This window comes from Periplaneta americana, chromosome 1 (genome assembly GCF_040183065.1).
Source record: "Periplaneta americana isolate PAMFEO1 chromosome 1, P.americana_PAMFEO1_priV1, whole genome shotgun sequence".
In the NCBI taxonomy this organism is placed as follows: Eukaryota; Metazoa; Arthropoda; class Insecta; order Blattodea; family Blattidae; genus Periplaneta; species Periplaneta americana.
This window is the reverse complement of record NC_091117.1, coordinates 11,571,213-11,595,662: the sequence shown is the minus strand read 5'-3', so window position 1 is coordinate 11,595,662 and position 24,450 is coordinate 11,571,213. Positions and strand designations below refer to the sequence as shown.

General features: G+C 34.1%; 1 protein-coding gene and 1 long non-coding RNA gene across 3 annotated transcripts in view; one reads left to right on the top strand and one right to left on the bottom strand.

Annotated features, from left to right (window-relative positions):
- Positions 1-896, top strand: part of LOC138705899 (uncharacterized) — a 30,871-nt gene extending 29,975 nt beyond the window's left edge. The window contains exon 7 of one of the 2 annotated variants that reach the window (XR_011333862.1): positions 762-896. This is a non-coding gene — a long non-coding RNA (uncharacterized lncRNA). The remainder of the gene's footprint in view (positions 1-761) is intronic. The other variant, XR_011333857.1, reaches the window with a different exon arrangement.
- Hydr1 (phospholipase Hydr1) overlaps positions 1-24,450 on the bottom strand; it is a 49,503-nt gene that overhangs the window by 20,040 nt on the left and 5,013 nt on the right. Inside the window, exons 3-6 of the mRNA XM_069834168.1 lie at positions 7,841-8,051; positions 2,200-2,312; positions 744-923; positions 602-656 (exon numbers count right to left, since the gene is read on the bottom strand). Of these exons, the coding sequence (XP_069690269.1) occupies positions 602-656; positions 744-923; positions 2,200-2,312; positions 7,841-8,051 (559 nt within the window). The remainder of the gene's footprint in view (positions 1-601; positions 657-743; positions 924-2,199; positions 2,313-7,840; positions 8,052-24,450) is intronic.

Below are 24,450 nucleotides of genomic sequence, written 5' to 3'. Positions count from 1 at the left end.
TAAATTCAAAAGCCCATTTTTCTTCATTTGGCCTATCATCAAATAATGGTTAGCACGTTTTTGTGAACACCCATTCAATTCACTATATCTACCCCACCTTCTGTCTTAATTTCAAGTTGTCTGCTCATATGAAACACGTAGCTACATCATTATCTATTACAATCAGGGTGCGAATTAAGATTTCTGATGAGGGGGATAGAATCTTAGATAAGAATACCACACACAAAATTATTATTATCCTCATTCGATACAGCTCAACTCTTGGTCGCACTGAGTTGCTTGTCTTGCATCTTGATCATAAAATAATATTATATCCATGAGCAAGCTTAAGATAAGATGTGTAATTCGTAAGTTATTGTTGTTAGCTTTCCGATGATGATAATACATCAATATTATTTTATTTGCTTACTTTATACTTTATAAAGTATACTCGTATTAAAACAATTATATTTTGTGAGGGGGATAGAAGCTATCCCTGGCAGGGATGTTAAATTCAATTTATGAGAGGGGGAATCCCCGCTGTTAATTCTCACCCTGACTACTATACAGACATAGTTCATAGTTCGTTAGTCATGTTATAGTATACAGTTAGGATCCTTACCTTTAAAACCTCTTCCACATCCCATGGTCCCTGCGGCACTTGATCACGTTTCAATCTACCAATGAAAGAGATTCGGTTAGATTTTGCACTTGCAGCTTACGTGACCAACATTGTAAGTACCTATAGTAACTATCACAAGCACCTTTCAATGTTCTTGCAGAGGCCGCCTGCCAGGTGTCTGTTGAGCAGCAGGTTGAGGAAGGGTTTTTCAATACTCTCTGTCCCTTTGAAGACATTCCAAGGCACAGAAATCACCATTGCAGCACAGATCGGCTTATCCGGCATGGAGTGCTGTGATGCCAGGTAGTTGCCTAGAATGAGACTACGAGAAAAATATTACATCAAGACTCAGAAAACAAAAGTCTGCTACGATTCCGGAAAACAAGTGAACACTTCGGAACCAGAAGTCTATTAATACTGCGAAAGAAAAGGCAATTAAAACTGCTAAATTATTTTCTTGCCGCTCTTACTAAAAAGTGGAGATAAACAAAAGTAACAGGTACACTGGACTGCAAAAAAAAAAAAAAAATGCCGATACGAAATTATATCGTTTTCCGAGGACTTTAGCAAACCTGGCGAGGTGGAAAGCTATTTTCCTGAGATTAGTTTTAAAAAACATGTAAATAGATTTTTATAACATGTTCATGTTATTATTTAATATGAATTAATTTTAAATTATTCATATACTTTTATTTCACAACATTAATAAAAATACTACACGAAAATAGTGAAACTGCAGTTTATATGGCAATCCACAGCCTTCCTTATTATCCATGGATGTTGTCATTGTTACAATCGATATATACGGCCAGTTACATTTCATATTGTATTAACCAACGAGTTAAACAGAAAAAAATATCGATTTTATTATAAACGTAAATATACAATTTTATTTTTATTGAAAACACACACGAACAAGCTAAATGATGTAATGATAACAGAGCAATAATAGAGTTCATATGCGATGCCTTCTGTGTGTCTCTATTTCTGTTGTTTTCTAAGTGAAGTTCTCATAACACGATAATATTTCAAATCGATAACGACTTCAACTCGGCATTTCTTTTGCAGTCCAGTGTACGAAACTCTACCATTGGTTACGCGAGAAGTATAAGCTGTTATAAGTTAGCTGAGAAATACCCTGAAGTCACGATTGATGATATTGCAGGAATTAAAATGAAGATTAGTTCTATTACTCTAAGCATTATGTATTGTGACAATAGTGAGAGTGATCGTGCATTACTGATTGAGTACGAAGATTATAATTATGCCAAGCATATTACGATGTTGTTTAATTAACAATATGCAGATTTCCAGTGTGTTTTAATGGAATCGTGCAATTGTACATATCATGCATTAAAACAGCAGTTCCTGTTCGGTTACTGAAAATCATAACCCTTTCTTTTTTTATACTTCATATAATGACGAAGTAAAATGAAAGTAAATTAAGATTTCAAAGGAAAAAGAAAAGTCAATCAAAGCTTGGAAAAAAGAGTCAATTCAGATTTCGAAAACAAGTCAACCATAGCTGTAAAAATAGAAATAAACTAAATGTAACCCAAATTATTATTAAAGTATTGGCACCTCGTTTGATTACGTACCCTCCCATGGAGACGCCAGCAGCTACGAGAGGGATACCAGGGTTCAGGGACCGCACGTGACTCACAACTTCTGACATGTCATCACATTTCGAGGCACAGTATGTTCGCGGCGTCTGTAATATGAAGTAACTTTCGTAAACACATTCGGATATATAAACTATTCTGGATCAAAGAATATTCTGCTTAAATTCCAACTGTCGTGGCTTGTACTCAAGTGCAAAAGATATGGATAATTATTGCAACTAATAATAAAAAAAAAATTGACAAGTGATTTAAGGACATTCCAGTGACTGTGTGATACGTCTGTACACGAATTACAATAATAAAGTACAATTTATGTACTTTCTTTAACACTGCAGTTATTTTATTTGATAGTCATAATCCATATAAATTACCCAATATTTCATGACTATTGTGTGAAAATCATCGAGACGCATTGAATAGAAAATTAAGCGAGACGGACCGCATGGAAAACCATGAGGCATGAAGTTCTTTTTCCATGGAAGCATGAGGACGTCAGAAGTAAACATTGATATCAAAAGTTACAATTTTTTCTCTTGTGCCTCGAACATAGACGTTTCACGCAAAAAGAAAAAAGAAAAAAAAATTAGATGTAATAAAACATAGTACCGGTATTGCTCATGATTGAATTTAGAGCCATTGTTTTGTTGATGAACATCAACGAAATATCATTAACTACAAATAATTTGTGTCAAACATTTCTCTTTTTATATGTTATTAAATTATTATAAAAAACAAAACTGTTAACTCTGAAATCAAATTAAATACAGCATTAATATTCTTGGTTACACACTTTTAACACTTGTAACTAATTCAACAGTTCACAGCATAAATTCGCGTCAAAAAATGACTTTCATACTCCATCGGCAAGTCTATCGTACTATCAAAAAGTAGTACATTATACTTATTTACAAATGGCTTTTAAGGAACCCGAAGGTTCATTGCCGCCCTCACATAAGCCCGCCAGCGGTCCCTATCCTGAGCAAGATTAATCCAGTCTCTATCATCATACCCCACCTCCCTCAAATCCATTTTAATATTATCCTCCCATCTACGTCTCGGCCTCCCCAAAGGTCTTTTTCCCTCCGGTCTCCCAACTAACACTCTATATGCATTTCTGGATTCGCCCATACGTGCTACATGCCCTGCCCATCTCAAACGTCTGGATTTAATGTTCCTAATTATGTCAGGTGAAGAATACAATGCGTGCAGTTCTGTGTTGTGTAACTTTCTCCATTCTCCTGTAACTTCATCCCGCTTAGCCCCAAATATTTTCCTAAGCACCTTATTCTCAAACACCCTTAACCTATGTTCCTCTCTCAGAGTGAGAGTCCAAGTTTCACAACCATATAGAAGAACCGGTAATATAACTGTTTTATAAATTCTAGTAGTACGTTATATGGCAGTAAAAATGTTTAATAGCCTCCCTATCGATATAAAAAATGAAACTCAAAACATAAAATTATTTAGGGTCAAATTAAAGAAGTATCTACTTTCTCACGGCTTCTATTCTGTAGATGAATTCATAATATTCAACAATGCTTCATGAAATTGATACTAAAACTTTGTGTTGTACTAGTAGACTATATTGTAAATCTCTTCTGTATATATTTCAACTAGACTGTGACTATAAATTAAGACTTTATAGTAGAATTAAGTTTTCTGACTTGTCCCATATTCTGTAGCTGTGAAGCAATGTATGAATACCATGGGATGTTAATACAATACAATACCAATAGTGATAATGTTAATATCAGACTAGATACTTGAAAATGGCGTAAGTTCCACTGAAATTATTCATTGAAATAAAGTTATAAAAATTGTTATTTAACAAGTTTAACATTATCATTAGTAATATACAAGTGTTAAAAGTGTGTTACCAAGAATGAATATTCAAGATGACATAAGTTACTTCATACATAAATAGAGTACATATGTGGATGTATGAGCTTCTGGTTTAAACACGCAAACCACTATTCCATATAGATAAGCTAAACATTATCAACTTATTGTCATGTAAGCCTTCGAAGCAAGTATTAGTGTATGTGTAGGAAATGTTGAGGGTTTTGAAACAACGAAGTAAAATTTCTTGGTCTTAAAACATCAAGCTAAATGTTGTGCTTATTTTCCTCCCGTTATGAAATATGGTTTAATATTCTTGGGTAATTTCAATTCCTCGTACAGAATATACACATATTAAACTTACCATACATCCACATTTTCCGATGACAGTCCCCGAATTTTGCTTTTTGTCTCTGAACAAAATTCGTCCCCAGAATGTCCCAGAATTTAATAATTTGTCCCGAGATATCCCCAGAATTTCAGTGTTAATTATTATAATGTTATGAAAATGCTGTTTAATATCTCAATGAATGGATATTCATTCACAAGATAAGATATCTGTGGAGTATATATACTTAGCTCTCCTCCAGAAAGAGAAAAATTTTGATGAGACAGTCCACTATTTTTCTTCAAATGTAGATGAATTGATCTAGATGAAATAATTTATTTGATCATATTTCTTACTTGAAGAAATATGTGGCTTCAGAGAAAACAGCAAAGTTGAATGAAGAAAATGCTGATCTTTGCTCAAAATGAAGTGATTTTTTTTTCTCTGTGCACAACTCCAGAGTTTTTTGTGCAGTGAACATGATGTGGACATCTAAAAAAATCTGAGTTTGGAAACTGTTCGAGCCATGCTTGCTATCTTAACCAACTTCAACGTGACCAATAAGGAATTTGCTGCAAAATTGGGCATCCAGATACCCAGATGGTTAAAAGAGTCAACTCTTCTGAAAATACCAGTGGTTTAAGCAGTTGTGAAGTAAAATGAATAGTTTTAGTGTGTAAACAGACTGATTATTTTAATTCTTGAAACTGTGTAGGAACAATATAAGTAAATGATAAACTAACAGAAATATTGTTAGGCGTTTGACAATAAAGTCATTTGACCTTTTGCACTCCAATATTTTTCAAAGATATTATCATGCTCAGCCACTGAAGCACAGATTTTGAGGTGTTCCGATTCCATTTCTTGTTTTGAGTTGCACAATGGGCAGTTAGGGGACTGATATATTCCAATTCTAACAGAAATATTAAAAGTAGTTTTTTCATATGTCGATATCTGTCCCTAGAAATTGTGAAAAAATCTAGTAACCTTTATATACAGGGTGGAAGTGAAATAACCCTGCAGATTTTCAGAACGAATAGCTCATGTTGTATGTAACAAAAAAGTGTAATGCCATATTGGCGAAAAGTGTATAGTTTTCTCAGAAAAAAAATGTTTTTTCCCCCCCCAAATGTTTAATACCCTCTTATTAGGTAACTATTGCGAGTAGGATCGTGATTTTTGTCCATATCGATAGGAAAACTAATAATAATTTATCCCTTTGGCGTATTTCAGTAGCGTGGACAGTTTTCGTGTAAATTTAATTTAAGAACCACTAATTTGAAGCCAGTGAACAAAGCAACCAGCTTGCAACATTGTAGCCAGAAAGTGAGATGGGAGGTAGTTCACTAAGGCAGACAGACCTGAGTTCGTTGACATCTGTATTAGGGTACGTACACATTGGAGCAACGATATACGATAAAAGAAACGACCTAGCAATGCTTTGGTATTATCAAAGAATCAAGTGTTCATATCAGAGCAACGAGGATGTGGGAAGCGAACATTTTGATTTATCAGTAGAAGATATTCTATACATCCACTTAATGAAAGAAGATATATAGAAAATATCAGCTACTAGATTCAAGTTTAATATAACTTATATACGTACAAAATTGAACCCGTTTCTCATCCCAAAGCAAGTATAAATTCATTGTGTTGTGATTGGTTCTTGTGATCACATAACGTATCACGAATAAATACACAACTGATCAATTTTTCAATAGTTATGATAATTCATGTAATATGCCCAAGTAATAATAAATCGATTAATATTCGGATATATTGATAATATTACAGATTAATATTACAGTAGCGGCCGGTGATCGAAATCCTCGGTGAGGCCAGATGCAACTAGTTTAAGTGCCTCCGATAGGAAATGTTTATTATGATATTAATTATTACGGTATTGTTATTATATTAATATAATTATTAATGTATTATTATTATTATTATTATTATTATTATTATTATTATTATTATTATTATTATTATTATTATTAGCCTACTTTTAATGAAAAATAATAATTTCGTAGGTATCTCGGCAGACTCTCTCTTTATTTAAAACTTCCTTTCTTTCAATATTATTTCTTCTCGAAAAAGGACACTCTAACAATGAATTAACTGCACCAGTATTATTTCTCGCATTTGTTTCTGTTTATATTTTCCCGAAACACATAACAACATTGGCCCAGATTCACTACTGTACTACGAAGTACAATAGCACAACACCCTCACTTAAGTCAAAAACTAAGGCATAAGGAGAGAGAATCGAGTGGGTCCCTGCCTGCCAAAGAGCTGGAATTTTTGTTATTTATGGCCTATTTAGAAAGACAAGTCACCATTGCTATTCCCACCCCACACTACCCTTGAGGCCAGTCCATGGATGGGAGGAGTGAAACCTGACCAGGCCACGAGGCCAGACGAATTGTGCCTCAGCTACGACGTTTTAAGCGCAAGCTCAAAGCCCGCGAAAATACAGAAAATTCAGAAGCCAGACCCGGCACGAGCGATTCTGGACTCAAGAACAAATTTTACTGCAAAACAGGTCTATATACATCACAAAGTTTTCAAATGCTCCTACAGCGATATATGCTTCATTCAAATAACTAATACATTATATAAAAACACAAAATTTGATTTGAGTTAAGCTAAGTGACTGAGGCCCGGCCTCACTTGCCTCATCAATCAGCCGCCACTGATCTTAATCAGAGATCTCATGAACGACAAGAGCGAAGAAAATGGAATTTTTCTTTTTAGTTACTTTTATCGTACATCTTCGCTTTTATCGTTACTGCAATATGCACACCTCAAAGACAATGCATGCTTCAATTCTCTCTGATATAGCATCACTGCTTCTTTTACCGTTTATCGTCACTCCAACGTGCACTTACCCTTACAAGAAGAAAAAAGATTGTGTTAGTGGCGATGTTGCCAGACTGCTGAAACTTCCAACTTAATTTTATAATTTATTATGCATTTAATCACAAAATGTAATACAGATTTTCTTCATTGTTCTGTGTACACTTTTGACATTTATATAATCAATGATTAACTTTACAACTTCTTTACTGTGTTAACTTTTTAGGAAATTACCTGGATGACTAGTTTCCAAATGATATTCCTTGAGTAGGCTTTGCACAATGAAGAATAACACTTCGAAACTAGTCAGCCGGGTAATTTCCTACGAAGTTAACACAATAAAGAAATTATAAAGTTAATCAGTGACAGGTTTTCTATTCATTTAAGTGTACTCTATTGTCTCTTTCAATCTGCAGGATTATTTCACCCTGTATATTCTTGTGAATCTTTATTTCAAAAGTACCAAATATTGGCCCCACTTTGCAAATGTATACTTCCCTAAATGTTCAACGTGGATAATGAAGGTAAATTCTCAAGAAATAAAGAAATTCCTAACATGTGTACAAGATACAAAAATGATGTTCATAAGCCGACCTTGAGGGAGATGCCACCAAGACCCCGGTTGTTGAATACGACAACCCTGAGCTTGATGCGATTCGCAGATGTGACGAGGCACTTGACATATTCTGCCTGACTCTCCCCCGTCAAGCCCGGCAAGATGATGATGATTGGACCACCGGGAGGACAGCCATCTTCCAGCCAATCCAGTGCCACCTGCCCACCATCTGCCAGTTTCAGGATCTCCCTGATGAAAGCAACACAGTTCCAAATTGATGTAAGTTACAGAACAACTCTCCACTTAACAGTATCATAGATAAATAGTTGAAAACTCTATGTGGTCTGGGATTGCCAGACACACAGTTTTTTAAGAACAATACGGTATTTTTCTGTTTTGTTTCGTGTATGGTATGAAATAGGTACCGTTCAGCAAATGTTTCTCGTTTTTGCTGTTTCAGTTAATAATGAATTTTTTAATGTTTAAATTCAAAATCAGAAAAAAAATATTAATTAAAAATCTGTCTACTGTAATTTCCTTTTTTTACTAGCGTTGATGAATGGCCACTTTTTATGAAGAAGAACATGATTGGTGAGTCAGAGTCAGATTTGGAGAAACAGAAAACTGTTACAGAAATGTTTCTATACTTTTGCCAACATTTAACAGACATGTTAAAAAGAATTCACTAACAATCTGTGAATTTTCATTAATGAAGAATTTAAACATCAGCTTTTTTTACAGACCCAGAAACAAAATTTGAGTCATGCGCAATATGTTATGACAGGAACTTGGTAAATACAGGTGGCCCAAATTTTGTTTCTCGGTCTGTACCAGGTGCACCAGTGTTTAAATAGGCTATGTAATCCAAATGGAAGGAATACGTGTACAAAAGAATGTCATGATGTATACAAAGTTTATGCAAGTTACATAAATAAGTTGTTTGATTTTAGCAGTACAGTACAAATGTTCTCTCTAAAATGGAATGTATTACACTGACTATTACACTTTCACTACGTCATACTACTTTTGACCAATAAAATGGTACGAAAGGACGTGTTTCAACCAATCATGGCTGTTTATCCTACAATTTTATTACATCCCTAGCATTTGTTTCTTTGTTTGCCAACATTTCAAACTGTAAATTCTTTATGGTACTATAAAACATGCTTTGCGATCGTCATTTGTTCCCCGCATAGATAGTCGACTGAAAATGGTGGCTCCTTTCAAATTTTTTGGTGAAGGTAACATTAGAGAAATAGAATTTTAATAAGTCAATTAATATGTATTTTATTGTATTAGAGTATGCTACTTTGTTTCTTCTAATCTTTATAATATACTTTCTTCTATTTTTATCATCTCCCTACCATTTGTTTCTTTGTTTGCCAACATTTCAAACTGCAAATTCTTCATGGTCTGACTCTCTGCTCTCGAAGTTTACGGTACTATAAAACATTCTTTGGTAATCGTCATCTGTTTACCGCGTGTATAGTCAACTGAAAATGGCGGCTCCGTTCAAACGTTTTGGTGAGGCTAACATTAGTGAAATAGAATTTTAATAAGTCAATTAATATGTATTTTATTGTATTAGAGTATGCTACTTTGTTTCTTCTAATCTTTATAATATACTTTCTTCTATTTTTATCATCTCCCTACCATTTGTTTCTTTGTTTGCCAACATTTCAAACTGCAAATTCTTTATGGTCTGACTCTCTGCTCTCGAAGTTTACGGTACTATAAAACATTCTTTGGTAATCGTCATCTGTTTACCGCGTGTATAGTCAACTGAAAATGGCGGCTCCGTTCAAACGTTTTGGTGAGGCTAACATTAGTGAAATAGAATTTTAGTAAGTCAATTAATATTTTAGTATATTAGAGTACTTTATTGCTTCTAATCTTTATATACTTTCTTCTAATTGTGCACTGGTCAATTAAATCTCACTCGAGTTTTTATTTTCTCTAGATAAATCAAAACCTCTAGTGAGATTAGGGCCTACTATTGATAAATTCACCTGATTTAAAAAGCGTCTTACATTTACAATAATGTCTCATTGGTTATAAAGATAAAAGGTTAACAAACCATTACAATATAGACTAGACTAATGTTTTCGACGTTACATAGATCATCTTCAGGTCAAGATAAGGTATACATAGATGTTTGAACACAACTCGTATAGAGAAAACTTTACCATGTTATTCTAATAAATATTGTAGGGTGATGGTTTGTTTACCTATTATCTTTATATGATAAGTTTCTTTGACGGAAAATCTATCCAATCAGACATTATTGTACAATGTATCAGAAAAAAAAAGACATTAAAATTTCTTAAGTTTACCTGAATCGCTTTCTCTTGCTGATAACATAATTATATTGACAATATGAACTTAGAAATCTTTCTGATTAAAGATCTTTACTGCCATAATAAAAATACAAATCTTCAGAAAAAAGTTGTGAGCATATACATTGTTGAAAATGGATTCTTGTTATTGATTTGATTGGCAAAGGAAAACTTGATCGACTTTATCTGTTTTTACGGTATTGTTTCCAACAATGTTTTGATAAAGATGGCTAGAAAGAGCAATGAGTATGAAAACTGTATTGAACTTTTTCTGTTTGAAATATCTCAAAGACTAACCCCATGAAATTAATGACATTACTTATGGGTTCACCTTGGATAAAAATTTTTGAAGAAGAATAATTGATCTTGGCAACAAGGTAAAAAGCTATATATTTTTTTTTTTTTTTTTTTGCTGACGCATTGTTAACAATGTCAGGTTTTTTCATTACCATCTGCTGTAATTAGCCAATGTTATCTTATTGTCGTTAGTCAAAACAACTGACTTGTCACATTAGAACAATTGAAGCATTGACATGGGAAAGCATGTTAAGTCACAAAAACGACATTTTACAGGACAATCAAAAAACATTTGTGGGTCTGTTACAAAGGACGTTATTTAACGCTAACGCTATCTTTGATGAGCTGCTGAAACTAAACGGTTTCTGCTAGTGACATATGTGTGTTCGCACTATCTTATCTTTGAAAAAAAAACCGATTTTCGATTTTTTGTGACTTACATGCTTTCCCATGTCAATTCCTCGATTATTGATTCATATCGTATATTCAGTTTACACGTGGGTCTGTTAAATTCCTCTTCCTTAATGTTTCTTAGATTCAATCTAGGTTTTAAACTTTCATTAAATATTTTTCTGTAATGCAGGGACACAGTTTAACAGTCCCTGATTTGGAAGCATATGATATTGCTTCATTCAAAAATATGCAATAAATGCGATAAATGTAACTTTTCGTTCTGCAATAGTAATATGCGTTACAAGAGCGGTATGTTGAAGTTTTCATCTTCGAGGAAAAGTTTGAAAAAGCGAAACGTAGTTGAGCTTTTTTAATTTCCGAGAATTTAAAGAAAACATACCGCTCGTGTATCGTACATTATTTTGTGCGAAGATCGTTTATTACATACCTGAAAGAGGAATTTCTAATTAGTTGCAATGAAATCTCCATCTTGGTTTCTGTTCAATGACGGCAATTTTGGAAAACAAAAATATCTATCTTCAACATTGTTGCTTTAAAATGTTTTCTGTGTTTACTATACTCCAGCAGGCCGTGATATACGTCTGTCTTTTTTTTCCCCCCAGTCTATAAATGCGAACTTAAAACAAACGGCTTCCTTAATGTTACATGCATCACGAAATGCAGTAACTTTAGTGGAGTTGTAGAGTTTACTTAATTTTTGCAAATATTTAAAAACAATAATTAACAGTGCAGTTTAGGTGAAATGGCAGTGGTAAGTTTCCAATTTATAATTATTACCATATTGAACGTCTCTAAAAATAATATGTTAAAAGCCTAAAGCAGTAAAATCAATATGTCACTTAAGCGGTAAGAAGAGGGAAATTGTTATGTGTGTTTGGTTGGGAATACTGAATGTGGAATTTTAGACTTACCGCGGGTTGGTTTTGTGCGGAAACCAAGCAAATACGCACGATCTCGCACAAAGGAATTTTGCGATGTTATATTTCTTCGGATAATTCTTCGGATCAAATTTCTGCACATTTAAAGGACAGAACTAAAATTCTTTCAATCATTTATTATCATAATACTCCGCTTTCTTAAATTGACTGAGCATATTCGGAATTAAATCAGTGGTTTTTCCCAAAACACGCCGTGAAATGTTTCATATAAAACAAATCTTATCTCGAAAAGGAAGCAAAAACGAGCAAAATTGTATTAAACTTTTTTCTTTGAAATATCTCAAAGAATAACTCCTTGAAATTAATGACATTACTTACAGTTCGCTCTGTTTAATTAACTTTATAAAAAAAAGACAATTATTATAAACCCCTAATTTACAAAATAGGCTCTAACTCTCTAAATAGGAAACTATAAAATTCAGCTACCAGCATATTATAACGATAAAATATGTTTATCCATGACCATAACGAAAAACATGCCTTTACTAAATACTTTTGCGTTTGTAAAGTAGGCTTTTATTCAACATTACTTTATTCCACTAGTAAGATAAAGACTTTACCTCACAGTTTGAACTTTATCTCACAGTTCATTAGTATTTTCTTAGTACCCGGGCACACACGTATACTTTTCCATTCAACTATTACTCAAGAAGTTAATATATTAGTTACTAGATGTCACTACCTCTACTTCTTTATTATCATTTCTTAAATATACATACACTCAATCTCCTCCTCTTTTCTCTATCTGCTACGTCCTAATTTGTGCATTGCATTACCTTTTGGGATGCGAGGAGACTTGAACCTGCGAAGTTGCGTTTATAGGATTTAATAATTTAATAACACGCGTTAGCCAACTGAGCTAAGCAGACACGATGATTATTTAAGTTTTAATATTCTTATTAAGTTTACAGAAGTAAAATTTGAAATTATTTTATGACATTAGTCCCGTGAACACTTCTAAATAATCCCTGAAACTTAAAAAAGATGAAAATACACGTATAAAATAAAAAAATATATATAAAAAATTATATAATTAATTATAATTTGTTATTTATCCAACGCCTTAGATACCATTCTTCACTAATCATGGCCTCCTACATCATGACCTACCTAGTACACGTATCGATTCTAAAATCCATGCCATGTGATTATATGAGGACTTATTTTCAACATATTTTCTTTTATAAAACATAATTTTTCGTTATGGTCATGGATAAAATTAAGTATGGTACTTGTGAGCGTGATCTTTATTGTGCTCGTGTAATTTAAGCACTCGGCTGACGCCTCGTGCTGAAATCTTTCCACCGCGCAATAAAGATGCACTTACCTCACAAGTACCATAAATAACTATTTTCTGTTAAAAGCCTATAAAACCATGCAAGGGAATGGGCAAAATCGAAACACCACTAATAAGACATTACAGATATTGACAGTAATTAATACTGTAGATTTATGTGTTTAAAGTACGTAATGGTTTCTGACTGCAGCCAATTAGAATCTATCTCACGTATATCTCGACTCTTACTAATAAAATACATACAGGGACTAGGCCTTTATGCTTCAGGAATGTAACGATTAACATTGATTGGTACTGCTCATAAATACGGTACCGGTAAATGCGAAGTGTGTTTTATCCTTGAAAAGCTTGAGAAATAACATGGAATGTAAGCATAATTAATGAGTTCTTTATTTTACGAACGTATTTATTTATGCAGGGGTGTGCTGGAAGGGGTTCGCAAGGGCTCGCGTGAGCCCTTTGTTAAATATTTACCGAGCCCTTGTTAAAATAGCTCGCGAGGAAAAATCAATAAAATAAACACTTTTATAATTTAGCCATCTTCTATTCTACATTCTGCTAAAGCGATCGATTTAAAGTATAGGAATTTAGCTGCCTTTGCACTGCTTGTTGGAGACTTTCTGTAATTATTATTTCCGAGATTTCGTGAAGGATAAATTAATAGGAAAGAACAATGCCCCTTCGTTATTAACTATAGCCAAAGTCAAAAGAAATCGCGAATTCTGTCACCATTAGCAGCTCGAAAGCTGAAAGAGATTTTTAGTGTAATGAATGGCAGTGTTACTTGTGAAAGAAGTAAGCTTACAGTCTTCCACCTGTCCAGTTTAATGAGTGTTAAAATTATCGGCAACCCTATAAAAGAATGGAACGCAGTTCCGTTTGTGCTATCCTGGTTGTGAAATCATTGCCTTGCTACATCGCTACACACGAGTGTGTCCGTGGCTGAACTGAATCCATCTGTGAACAAAATGGCACTTGAAACCTATTTTACTTACTTACTTACTTACTTACTTACTTACTTACTTACTTACTTACTTACTTACTTACTTACTTACTTACTGGCTTTTAAGGAACCCGGAGGTTCATTGCCGCCCTCACATAAGCCCGCCATAGGTCCCTATCCTGAGCAAGATTAATCCAGTCTCTATCATCATATCCCACCTCCCTCAAATCCAGTTTAATATTATCTCCCCATCTACGTCTCGGCCTCCCTAAAGGTCTTTTTCCCTCCGGCCTCCCAACTAACACTCTCTATGCATTTCTGGATTCGCCCATATGTGCTACATGCCCTGCCCATCCTTATTTGAAGGATTTGTAACAAGCTGTTTTTACGGTGATGGGTTGTTAGCCCTTCGCCCAACCCCCAAGCTGGAGGACCACCCCTCATCGGCTGTCCGCGACTGCTTATTCAATATATTCACAGCTACCCTCCATATTTGGAGGCCGTCTCCTCGATCCGCAACCTGAGGACGCGCCATGCCGTGGTGATAGGGACCCACAATACGTGGTTTGAAACCTATTTTAAAGTTTATTATTATTATTATTATTATTATTATTATTATTATATTATTATTATTATTATTATTATTATTATTATTATTACTGTACTGTATTATTATTGTAAAGTACCGGTAACTATTGTTTTCCCCTTCCCCTGTCCCTTATCTCTCTGCTGACCACCTTAATCTTTGTTTTCATTTCTTCTTTCTTTCTTTACCCGAGCTCTTTGTTAAATTATTGACAGTACATCTCTATTATTTAAATGTATTGTTTTTGACTAACTACATCTTTATTGAATAATTTCAAGGGAAAAATTGTTGCAAGTACAAAGGGGAATATGTCACATTTTGTGCAAAACAGAAAGCAGTGACGTCATAAGATAACAGCAGTAGGCTAAATTTACTGTCGGACTATGTAACAGGAGGCAGAGATGTCAAGTTTAATGAGCATAGAAATGTATATTATACGAGGGAAGTATCGTCAAAAACAATTAATGAAACCAAAGAATGAGTCCATCTAGTGTTGCCAACTTTTTTAAAGAAAATACGGGAGACTAAGAAATCGACAAAATTTCACATATAAAATAGACAAATTATTCAGTTCAGTTACTGAAAAACAACTTTATTCTACACTTAGGCAGCTAGGCTTAAATTAAGAGTATTTTGAGACAGATTTTGTCTCATGTAATAGTTGAAGTCGACTGCAGTTATCAGCTCTGATTTGATTAAATGTGTCGTGCTCATGTTTCGAACATCTGTCCAATTATTGTTCATGAGATGAAACATCCTCTTTGTATGAACATTAAGTACTACTTGGTACCAGTATGCTTAGAGCAAAACTAGCCAGTTTTTCCAAATTTATAACATTAACACGGTTTGATTTTAGACGAGTGAGCACTAAAACCCATTCTTGGTAAACATTACGTTTTATAAAGACTGCATATTTTAATGCATCTCTTGAACAACAAAATTAATCATATAATCAATCATCATTCACGGCAAATGAGATGTTTAGAATAAAAAAATTTACATTATGCAAAAAAATAAGGGAGAAAAATGCTCGAAGATAATACGGGAGCTGGGAGGCTGTTAAAATTAGGGGCAAATACGGGAGAACCCGGAAAATACGGGAGGAGTGGCATCCATCTCATACGACAGTAGAAGGCTTTGCTCAGTCTGTGTAATTGAAGACTTCCCCGGAATAAGGGAAAATAATTTCAGGGGCATACTTCGTTAAGTCTATATTTACTACCAAACCATTTGATTAAACAAGGATACAAGTTTATTCAGCCAATGAACGCTATAATTTATTGTTATAAATAAATGTTTTAAAATTACTTTTTAGACAGTCGTTTCATAATGACTTTTCGATCCTCATTTTAGTATCGAAAAGTCATTGATTTCCACACCCATAAATTAGCGTGGCTAAAATAAAAGTACTTTTAAGCACGCTAATTAGAAATACTAAAAACACGAATTCCAATTATTTAATTATAAATATTCACAACAGAATTATTTAAACTGGAACTTACAACATTTGGAGATTTGATACATACATTATTTTCTTCTCTCAGGATATAGTTCTGTAGCAGAATACTGAATCTCATTATTGTCCCCAATTATATTTATCACTTTCGTTGTAATAATTATATATTACATAACAAGCAGAACTCTACTTTCCACGTAAACAACTTCCTAACAACCAGCAAACTATCACCATAGCCTACATACTACATATCCGAAGGCCGTGAAATATAGCCTATAATTATCTATTCTCTTTCCATACGAATATAATACTCTTTCGTCTTTAACGTCAGAAGTTCGTCATTGCGAGAGAACGAATCAACAGTTTTACTTTCTTTAAAATGTATAAATACATTAGGGATTTTTGAGCGACTGTCTAAAAAATCTTGTATGAAACATGTGCGAAACTAGCGTTTTAAGCACTCGCCATGTTGCACACTTCTAATCGGTAGACAATCTTCACTTCTCGTGCTTAAACCGCTATCATTTCGTAACTTGTTGCATAAATAGATATTTTCCACCTATATCACATATTTGAAGAATCTAAGTTACATCCTTTTCCCGGGGAGGTCTTCAATTATAATACTGCATAATATTCGGTAATGAGTTTTGGAATAATATTCTGGGGAAATTCCACAGATAGTAACAATATATTTCTATTACAGAAAAGAGTAGCCTAATTAGAATAATAGTAGGTGCCAAATCTAGGGAATCGTGTAGGACTATTTTCAAAAAACTACAAATAATGCCCATGGCTTGTCAATATATCTTTTCATTAATAATCTTCCTCATATGTAATCGTGAAAACGTTGTAACTAATTCAACAGTTCATAGCATAAGTACACGTCAAAAAAATGACTTTCATACTCCATCGGCAAGTCTATCCTGCTATCAAAAAGGAGTGCGTTATATGGCAGTAAAAATTTTAATAGCCTCCCTATCGATATAAAAAATGAAACTCAAAACATAAAATTTCCAAATTAAAGAAGTACCGGTACCTAATTTCTCACGCCTTCTATTCTGTAGGTGAATTCATGACATTCAATAACACTTCATGAAATTGATACTAAAACTTTGTGTTGTACTAGTAGGCCTAGACTATATTGTAAATCTTCTAGACTGTATATTCTTCTAGACTGTGATTATAAATTAAGATTTTATAATAATAAGTTTTTTGACTTGTTCCATATTCTAGCTGTAAGCATGTAGGCCTATGAATACCATGGAATGTTAATAAATACAATACAATACAATACAGTGAATCCCAGCGAATGTTCCCGGTTTTTCTGTCATGTTCTGCCATATTATTTATTTTTCCATATGTACATTTTCAAAATAATGTACACGTTCACTCACTGAATATGTAACCATTGAAAAAAAACACACTGTAAGAGAATTAACTGCTCTTAACTTGTTAGCCTTTATTCCCAGCTGTCAAGGTCAGGCTAGCACAGCTAACACGTGGAAGGATCAGCCTGCTAAAGAAGGCCCGTTTTCTCTCTTCGAAATTCTATTTAAAATCTCGATCTTTGTTTCAGTTATTAAGACTTTACACTTCCTTTTCGAGGATGAAAAGAACGCCATAATTGCGATGCCTTATAATAGAGTTTATTATAAATAAATAAAAACACTTGACGATCATTCGCACAACAATTAAAATCGAACTCAATTTCGTTTCCGCAGATTTGGATCTCGATACTGGTACGATGTACGAGATACCTCGTGTACGAGACCTTAAGGTGCATCTATACGGTTCAACTTTTCTTTCACCTTTAAGCATTCAAGCAGGGGATTACAGGGTTAGAACCCTCCCTCTTTGAACTTAAAAAAAATTACATATTTAGATTTGAGTTTTTTTAATCCATAACCGTTTTCCCTTCTCTAATTTTTCACTGTCAGAGTAATAAAATCTACATCGAGATAATACATAGTCCCTTTACTCCTCCTTTAATAATATATTCATCATCCCAGTTTAATTCTTCATCTTTGGTGAGTTTCATGTTCCATTATTATGTTTAATTAAATTTATTTAAATATATTTGATTGTTCCATGTATTATCGTGTTATGTAAAGTGTCTTACCTATCATATACAAATAACTGTTGACAAAATATATAGAAATGATTATTGTGTTAGTGCAATGACACAGCATTTTTTATTATACAAAATTAAACGGAAGTTAAAATTTGTTAAAAATTCGATGGCTATGACAATATTACGTTTCAAAGATTTTATAAGGATATTCATGAATATAATTTTAATAAATGTACCGTATAATAATAATAATAATAATAATAATAATAATAATACCGGTAAATAAAATTTAAAATACTGATAATGTAAATTGTAAACAATTTTAATAATACCCCCCCCCCCCTTTGACAAAATCCTGCGTACGCCACTGCATTCAAGCAATGCATACAAGAGTGAACGAAACGCATTCAATTACGCATGCTTTTTTCCACTAAAAATGCGAGCGCATGAGGTAATTGAAAGCTACCCATCGCCAGTGGGTATCTTGTGCTTATTTCGTTCAACAGTAGCATGTAGCGAGCAGCTGATTGTTATAGGTGGCCGTGAATAAACAAAAAATTCTTTTATTTGGTGATGATGAACCTTTTAAGCTGAAAGTGGCGGCAAGTACGATAATGTTTATTGATGAGTATCGCAAATACGAGTATCTAAGGAAATATGGAGTGTTCAACCACAATTTTGCAAATCAAGTAGCCTAAGTATTGGACTGATATTTAACATTTATTAATTAATATATAGGATGAGTAAAAAGTATGGAACAATGCTTGTAACTTTATTTCTAATTTTATGAAGAAATTATTTATACAAAACTTGTAGGGTATCAACGAAGGAATATTTTTTACATATTTTCAAATACTATGCTTTTCATTTATAAAGAGTGTGTCAATGAATATGTTTTTTTTTAATGCAACCATGAGCTTATTTCCTCATTTTTGGATTCTTCAGGTTCCAATACGTACAATTATTTTATTTTATTATTTTTTTTTTTTTTGCCATTTGTAAAAATTACCTCTTTTGTTGACAATGTATGGGTACTGAACAGAGGGAAATTTTAATGTTTCAGTACGTCAATTTGAGGAGGCTTTGGATTAAACAATTGCGGACGAAAGCTAATAGAAATAAGCCCTCTTGGCGAGAGTCTGGCAACACTGTTACAAATCCACAACAACTTAGACTGTGTGCTAGTCAACGAGCTAGATACTATAGAGAGGACAAAGACCTCAGAAAGTTGAAGACAATTGAACATTGGTCCGCCATGTTTCGGTTAGTCAAAACAAAGGGGCGTGGCTCGGATGTTGTAGGAAATGACTGTGAACTGAGCTACATATTAAGACTATGTTAATAAGTAAAAAGTAAAATACACACAAAACTTTACGTTTTATAACAGCTGTAGACCTATGTTTATTAGTTTCACTAAATATAGCCCAGATATTAAATGACAAGCTATACTCGATGCAACCAAAGCAAAGCACCTAAAGACGGATGAATTTAATCGGCAGAAGAAAAATAAATAACTTTTTGACTTCGTCACAAATTTAATTACCTTACAGCTCTTCTAACCTAATATGAAATCATGTAATTCAGTGCTCACCAGGTGATTTCAAGAGAGACGACGTATGTAACTAGTAGGAGTAAAATAGAGGAAAGGTAGTGGCGAAAATTAAAAAAAAAAAATCCAGTAATTAAGTTATTGAGAAAAATTCATTTGACATTGGAATTAACACAGAGAACTTTTGAACACTGCAATTATTAAAACTACAAATAACCTCTTAGCATGCAACATAATAATTAAAGAATGACAATAATAGAAAGTTACTCATGATCATAACTCACCACATTTATTGAAACGATAAGATACTTACGATTAACATTGTTATCAGAAACAACAGGAGCCACAGCTAGGTACACTTCTTTTCGCATGATGGAGACATCATGTAGTCTAATATAATTTGAAACAAATATTGTCGCGTGATGGAGACATTGTGTAGTCTAATATAATTTGAAACAAACGTTCTCACACGTGTCTCGCAACTAGGCAGAGGCTTTTTCATCACACACAATTTGTCATTATTTTGAACAATAATGACAAATTGTGTGTGATGCAAGTGCTAACTTTCCTCTTTGTTAACAAAAAGAGCCCTACGCATTAATAAAAAGAAAATTGGAGTAGGCCCTATAAACACAATAAATACTAAACTCTTGATGGTCAAACTTATTAATAGAGATATTTCGCTTAAACTCATCCGTCTTATCTTATAATTCTCTGCGGCAATGATACCTGTATTGAGAGGGTTTAATTATCCAGCAACGAATATTATGATTTACGGTACATTTCATTTAAATCCGAGGGAATGAGACATTTTTGGAAATTTTAAAGTCTTAATTATTACTTTTTCATTTATAAATCAGCTTTTTACAAAACCTATAGCGAAATGTTTAAGTTAAATATTCATGTATCTGAAGAATATAATACATGTACAAACTCGTTGCAGTGTACCTTTGATAAGCACTCCTTGCGGAGGCTGGCGGTGCTATAGACCGCCATGTTTTTTAGGGAACGATCCATAGTACTGTTGGCCTCCGCAGGGAGCGCTTATCAGAGGTCTTCAGCCTCTCTATAGTATCTAACTCGTTGGTGCTAGTCAATAAATTGGTACTGCCACAAGCCTACGTACTTTCTTTAATTACTGTAATTATTTCGTTGAAAACTGAAACAATAGTCGCATGCGTGTTGTCTTTTTTTACTATCATACCGATAACATGACATCATTAACATCCAGGCATTATCATCTTTTTTTATCTATATTTTTGTCTTTTTCACATATTGGGCAAAACGTGTAGGTATTCCCTATTATATAAATTTTTTGCTTATTCCGGTACATAATTTTAAGCACAGTCTCTTGTATTAGTTACTAGCAATATGAAAATATATTATTTTATTTTTATTGCATTTTTAAGACGTTTGAACATATTAAGTTCAATTGGCACACGGGAGACGGGTATTCAGCTGGTACAGCAACTGACTATGGACTGAACGGTCCCGCGTTCAATCCCGGCTCGGTTGATGGCGGGATTTTTTTCATTGCCAAAATGAATGCACAGGAATTAGGGTAATGGAATTAGGATAAATAAATAGAATTTGCTGTAAGATTTAAATGTGTCTAAAGAACACAATGAAATAAGCTATGAATAGCAGGCAATCCTCCAATAATAATAATAATAATAATAATAATAATAATAATAATAATAATGATAATAATAATAATAATAATATAACAAAGCACTACTTACTTACTGGCTTTTAAGGAACCCGGAGGTTCATTGCCGCCCTCACATAAGCCCACCATCTGTCCCTATCCTGAGCAAGATTAATCCAGCCTCTATCATCATATCCCACCTTCCCATTTACGTCTCGGCCTCCCCAAAGGTCTTTTTCCATCAGGCCTCCCAACTAACACTCTATATGCATTTCTGGATTCGCCCATACGTGCTACATGCCCTGCCCATCTCAAACGTCTGGATTTAATGTTCCTAATTATGTCAGGTGAAGAATACACCATTCTCCTGTAACTTCATCCCTCTTAGCCCCAAATATTTTTCTAACCACCTTATTCTCAAACACCCTTAACCTATGTTCCTCTCTCAAAGTTAGAGTCCAAGTTTCACAACCATACAGAACAACCGGTAATATAACTGTTTTATAAATTCTGACTTTCAGATTTTTTGACAACAGACTGGATGATAAAAGCATAACAAAGCACTATTAAAAGGATAAGTAAAGAATTCATTTTGAGTCATAGATTTATGCATATGTATAGTCTATGCGTAATGTCAACCTTGTATTAACTTTCTATAGTTACGCATGTATTGTGGACGCGTCTGTTTCGTGTTCATGTCAAAGCAGAATTGAACATTTAATATTATTTTTAATACATAGTAAGTCAACAGTTTATACAGTCACGAAGCTTGAGTTGATGAGGGTACTAGGAACAATAGACTGTGCCGGTAGTGTTTCACATTGTCTGTAATGAGGTGATAATAGCGATCCTAGTGGTTAGCAACTATCTATGGATGCATATGTCCTACGTATTGAGCTTCGTGACTGTATATATTAGACTGTAGTAAGTCCATCGCTGTGGAGTAATGGGTAGTATATCTGACCGTGAAACGAGCGGACCCGAGTTCAAATCCTGGTTGGAGCAAGTTACTTGGTTAAGGTTTTTCCGGAGTTTTCCCTTAATCCATTAAGAGCAAAGGTAGGTAACTTTCGGTGCTGGACCCTGGACTCATCTCGCTGGCATTATCACCTTCATCTCACTCACAAGGGAACCGTCCCAGATCGTAGAACATGTATTTATATTAGGCGATTCAATATGGCCATGACTGGATGATAATCACGTGACTCCAATTCGTGCCGAAACCTGTCTTTCTCGTTAGCCACGGTTTATCGGATATGACGTAAGAAATTCCATGGCGACCAGTGTAATTTTCATTCCACCAAATCCTTTAATGTTTTATATTTTAATGTAGGTTGAATATAGACGTTACACGTCAAAAAATCGCGTTCGGTTTTGGGCCTGACGTGTAAAGATTCAGACTCAAATGAGGCCGTGTCTCAAAGCTACATTTTCAGCTGAAATGAACTAGATTGTTGACTAAATAGCCGGATGTGATGTCAGAAGTTATGATCCAAAGCTACATAGTGCATAGCAATCAATCCGTAGTAGCTAGTAAACGAAAATGCTTGCTTCATTGATGACTTGTTCACTAAACAAACATGGATACCTCATCAGCAATTGGGGTTATAAAATCTGAAAATGCTTTGGAAGTGAAATAATGTAAACATAATGTGGAATAACACGTTAACGTTGAACACTGGCATTGTTAGTACCTTCTGTACAATGTTTTAAACATTATTGTAATATATTAAGCCCTCATCTTTTCCACATAATTCGTAATGAAACTGCCTTAGGACATTGCCTTCTTAATTCAGTGCTGCACCGTGATGTCATGGTTTTTAGAAAAATAATCTATGAAGAAGGCCATGTTTCAAGCATACATTTCCAAAGCTCCCTAGTGTGTAGTTAACAAGTCACCTATACTTGTTTTTTTGAAAGATGGGACATGACAGTTAAGCGGCCGAGCTTGGAACTACAGTGCTATGTTGCCAATATGGACTACCATGCTGCCAGCTGATGGAAGCTAGCAATTTACGTTAAGATGGCTGACGTTAAAACATTCATTGACAATTGACGCGAAGGTAAGAAAACAATACAAAAATCGACAGAGAATCAAGCACGAAACGTACCAATGCTAACACTGTGTGCACAATAAATGTCGCCAAGAGAGCTATTAAGCACTCGCCACGTGAGAACGGTAAGTTTGGCAACTCAACCGTTGTTACCATAGCAACAGGCCACAGTATAAAGAAGATACAGTAAGGTCAACTAGCCCATTTCGTGGGAACAAATTCTGAGTGGGCATGTCACGAAACCGGGTGTATTGTCTGGAACCTCCACCAGATGGTTCACCATCTACGACAGGCTGGCATAATTTAATATTAACTGAAAAGATTTATTACTCATCTTTTAACAATTTGAAAGACATGAGGCAAAGGAATGGAAAAATAATCATAATAATAATTACTTCCGTATATAAACATCATGAAAATATTTATTAATTGACGCTAATTTTAAAGTCACTGGTAGATGCTTATGTTGGTAACGTAATATTCAATCATTAGCTACATAGATCATGACATTCGTTTCGATGGAGTTCCGTCAACAATGGCTATAATAAAATTTTGTTGACTAGCTAATAACATTATATGGAAAGAAATGCAATTGATATGAAGAAACAGAATAAAACGGTAAGCACTTCGCTAATAGTAGTCTATGTTTTACTTCAATCATAAACATTGCAATTTTGTATGTATTTTGAAAAGAAAAAGTGAATTTTCATTAGACCTACATAATAAGACACAAATATCACTACAAAACAAAGGGATAATTACAACAGTTAATACAAAATTTCATCTGAAAGTTTAGCATGTCTGAACAGCTGATCGCTAAAATCAGCTGTTAGCGCTGCCGATACTAGCGACATGGTTGGATTCATTGAGAACTACACCTCCCTAAGTTTGATTTTAGTACCAACAACATCAAAGGTGCCGACAAGAATTGTCTCTACTGTATCTTCTTTATACTGTGAACAGGCCTACCACGCTACGTGACATTCAGTTATTTTTCCGATCGCAACGCTCCTGTCATGTCCCATCTTTCAAAAAAAGAAGTATAGTTGCTAGTCACTA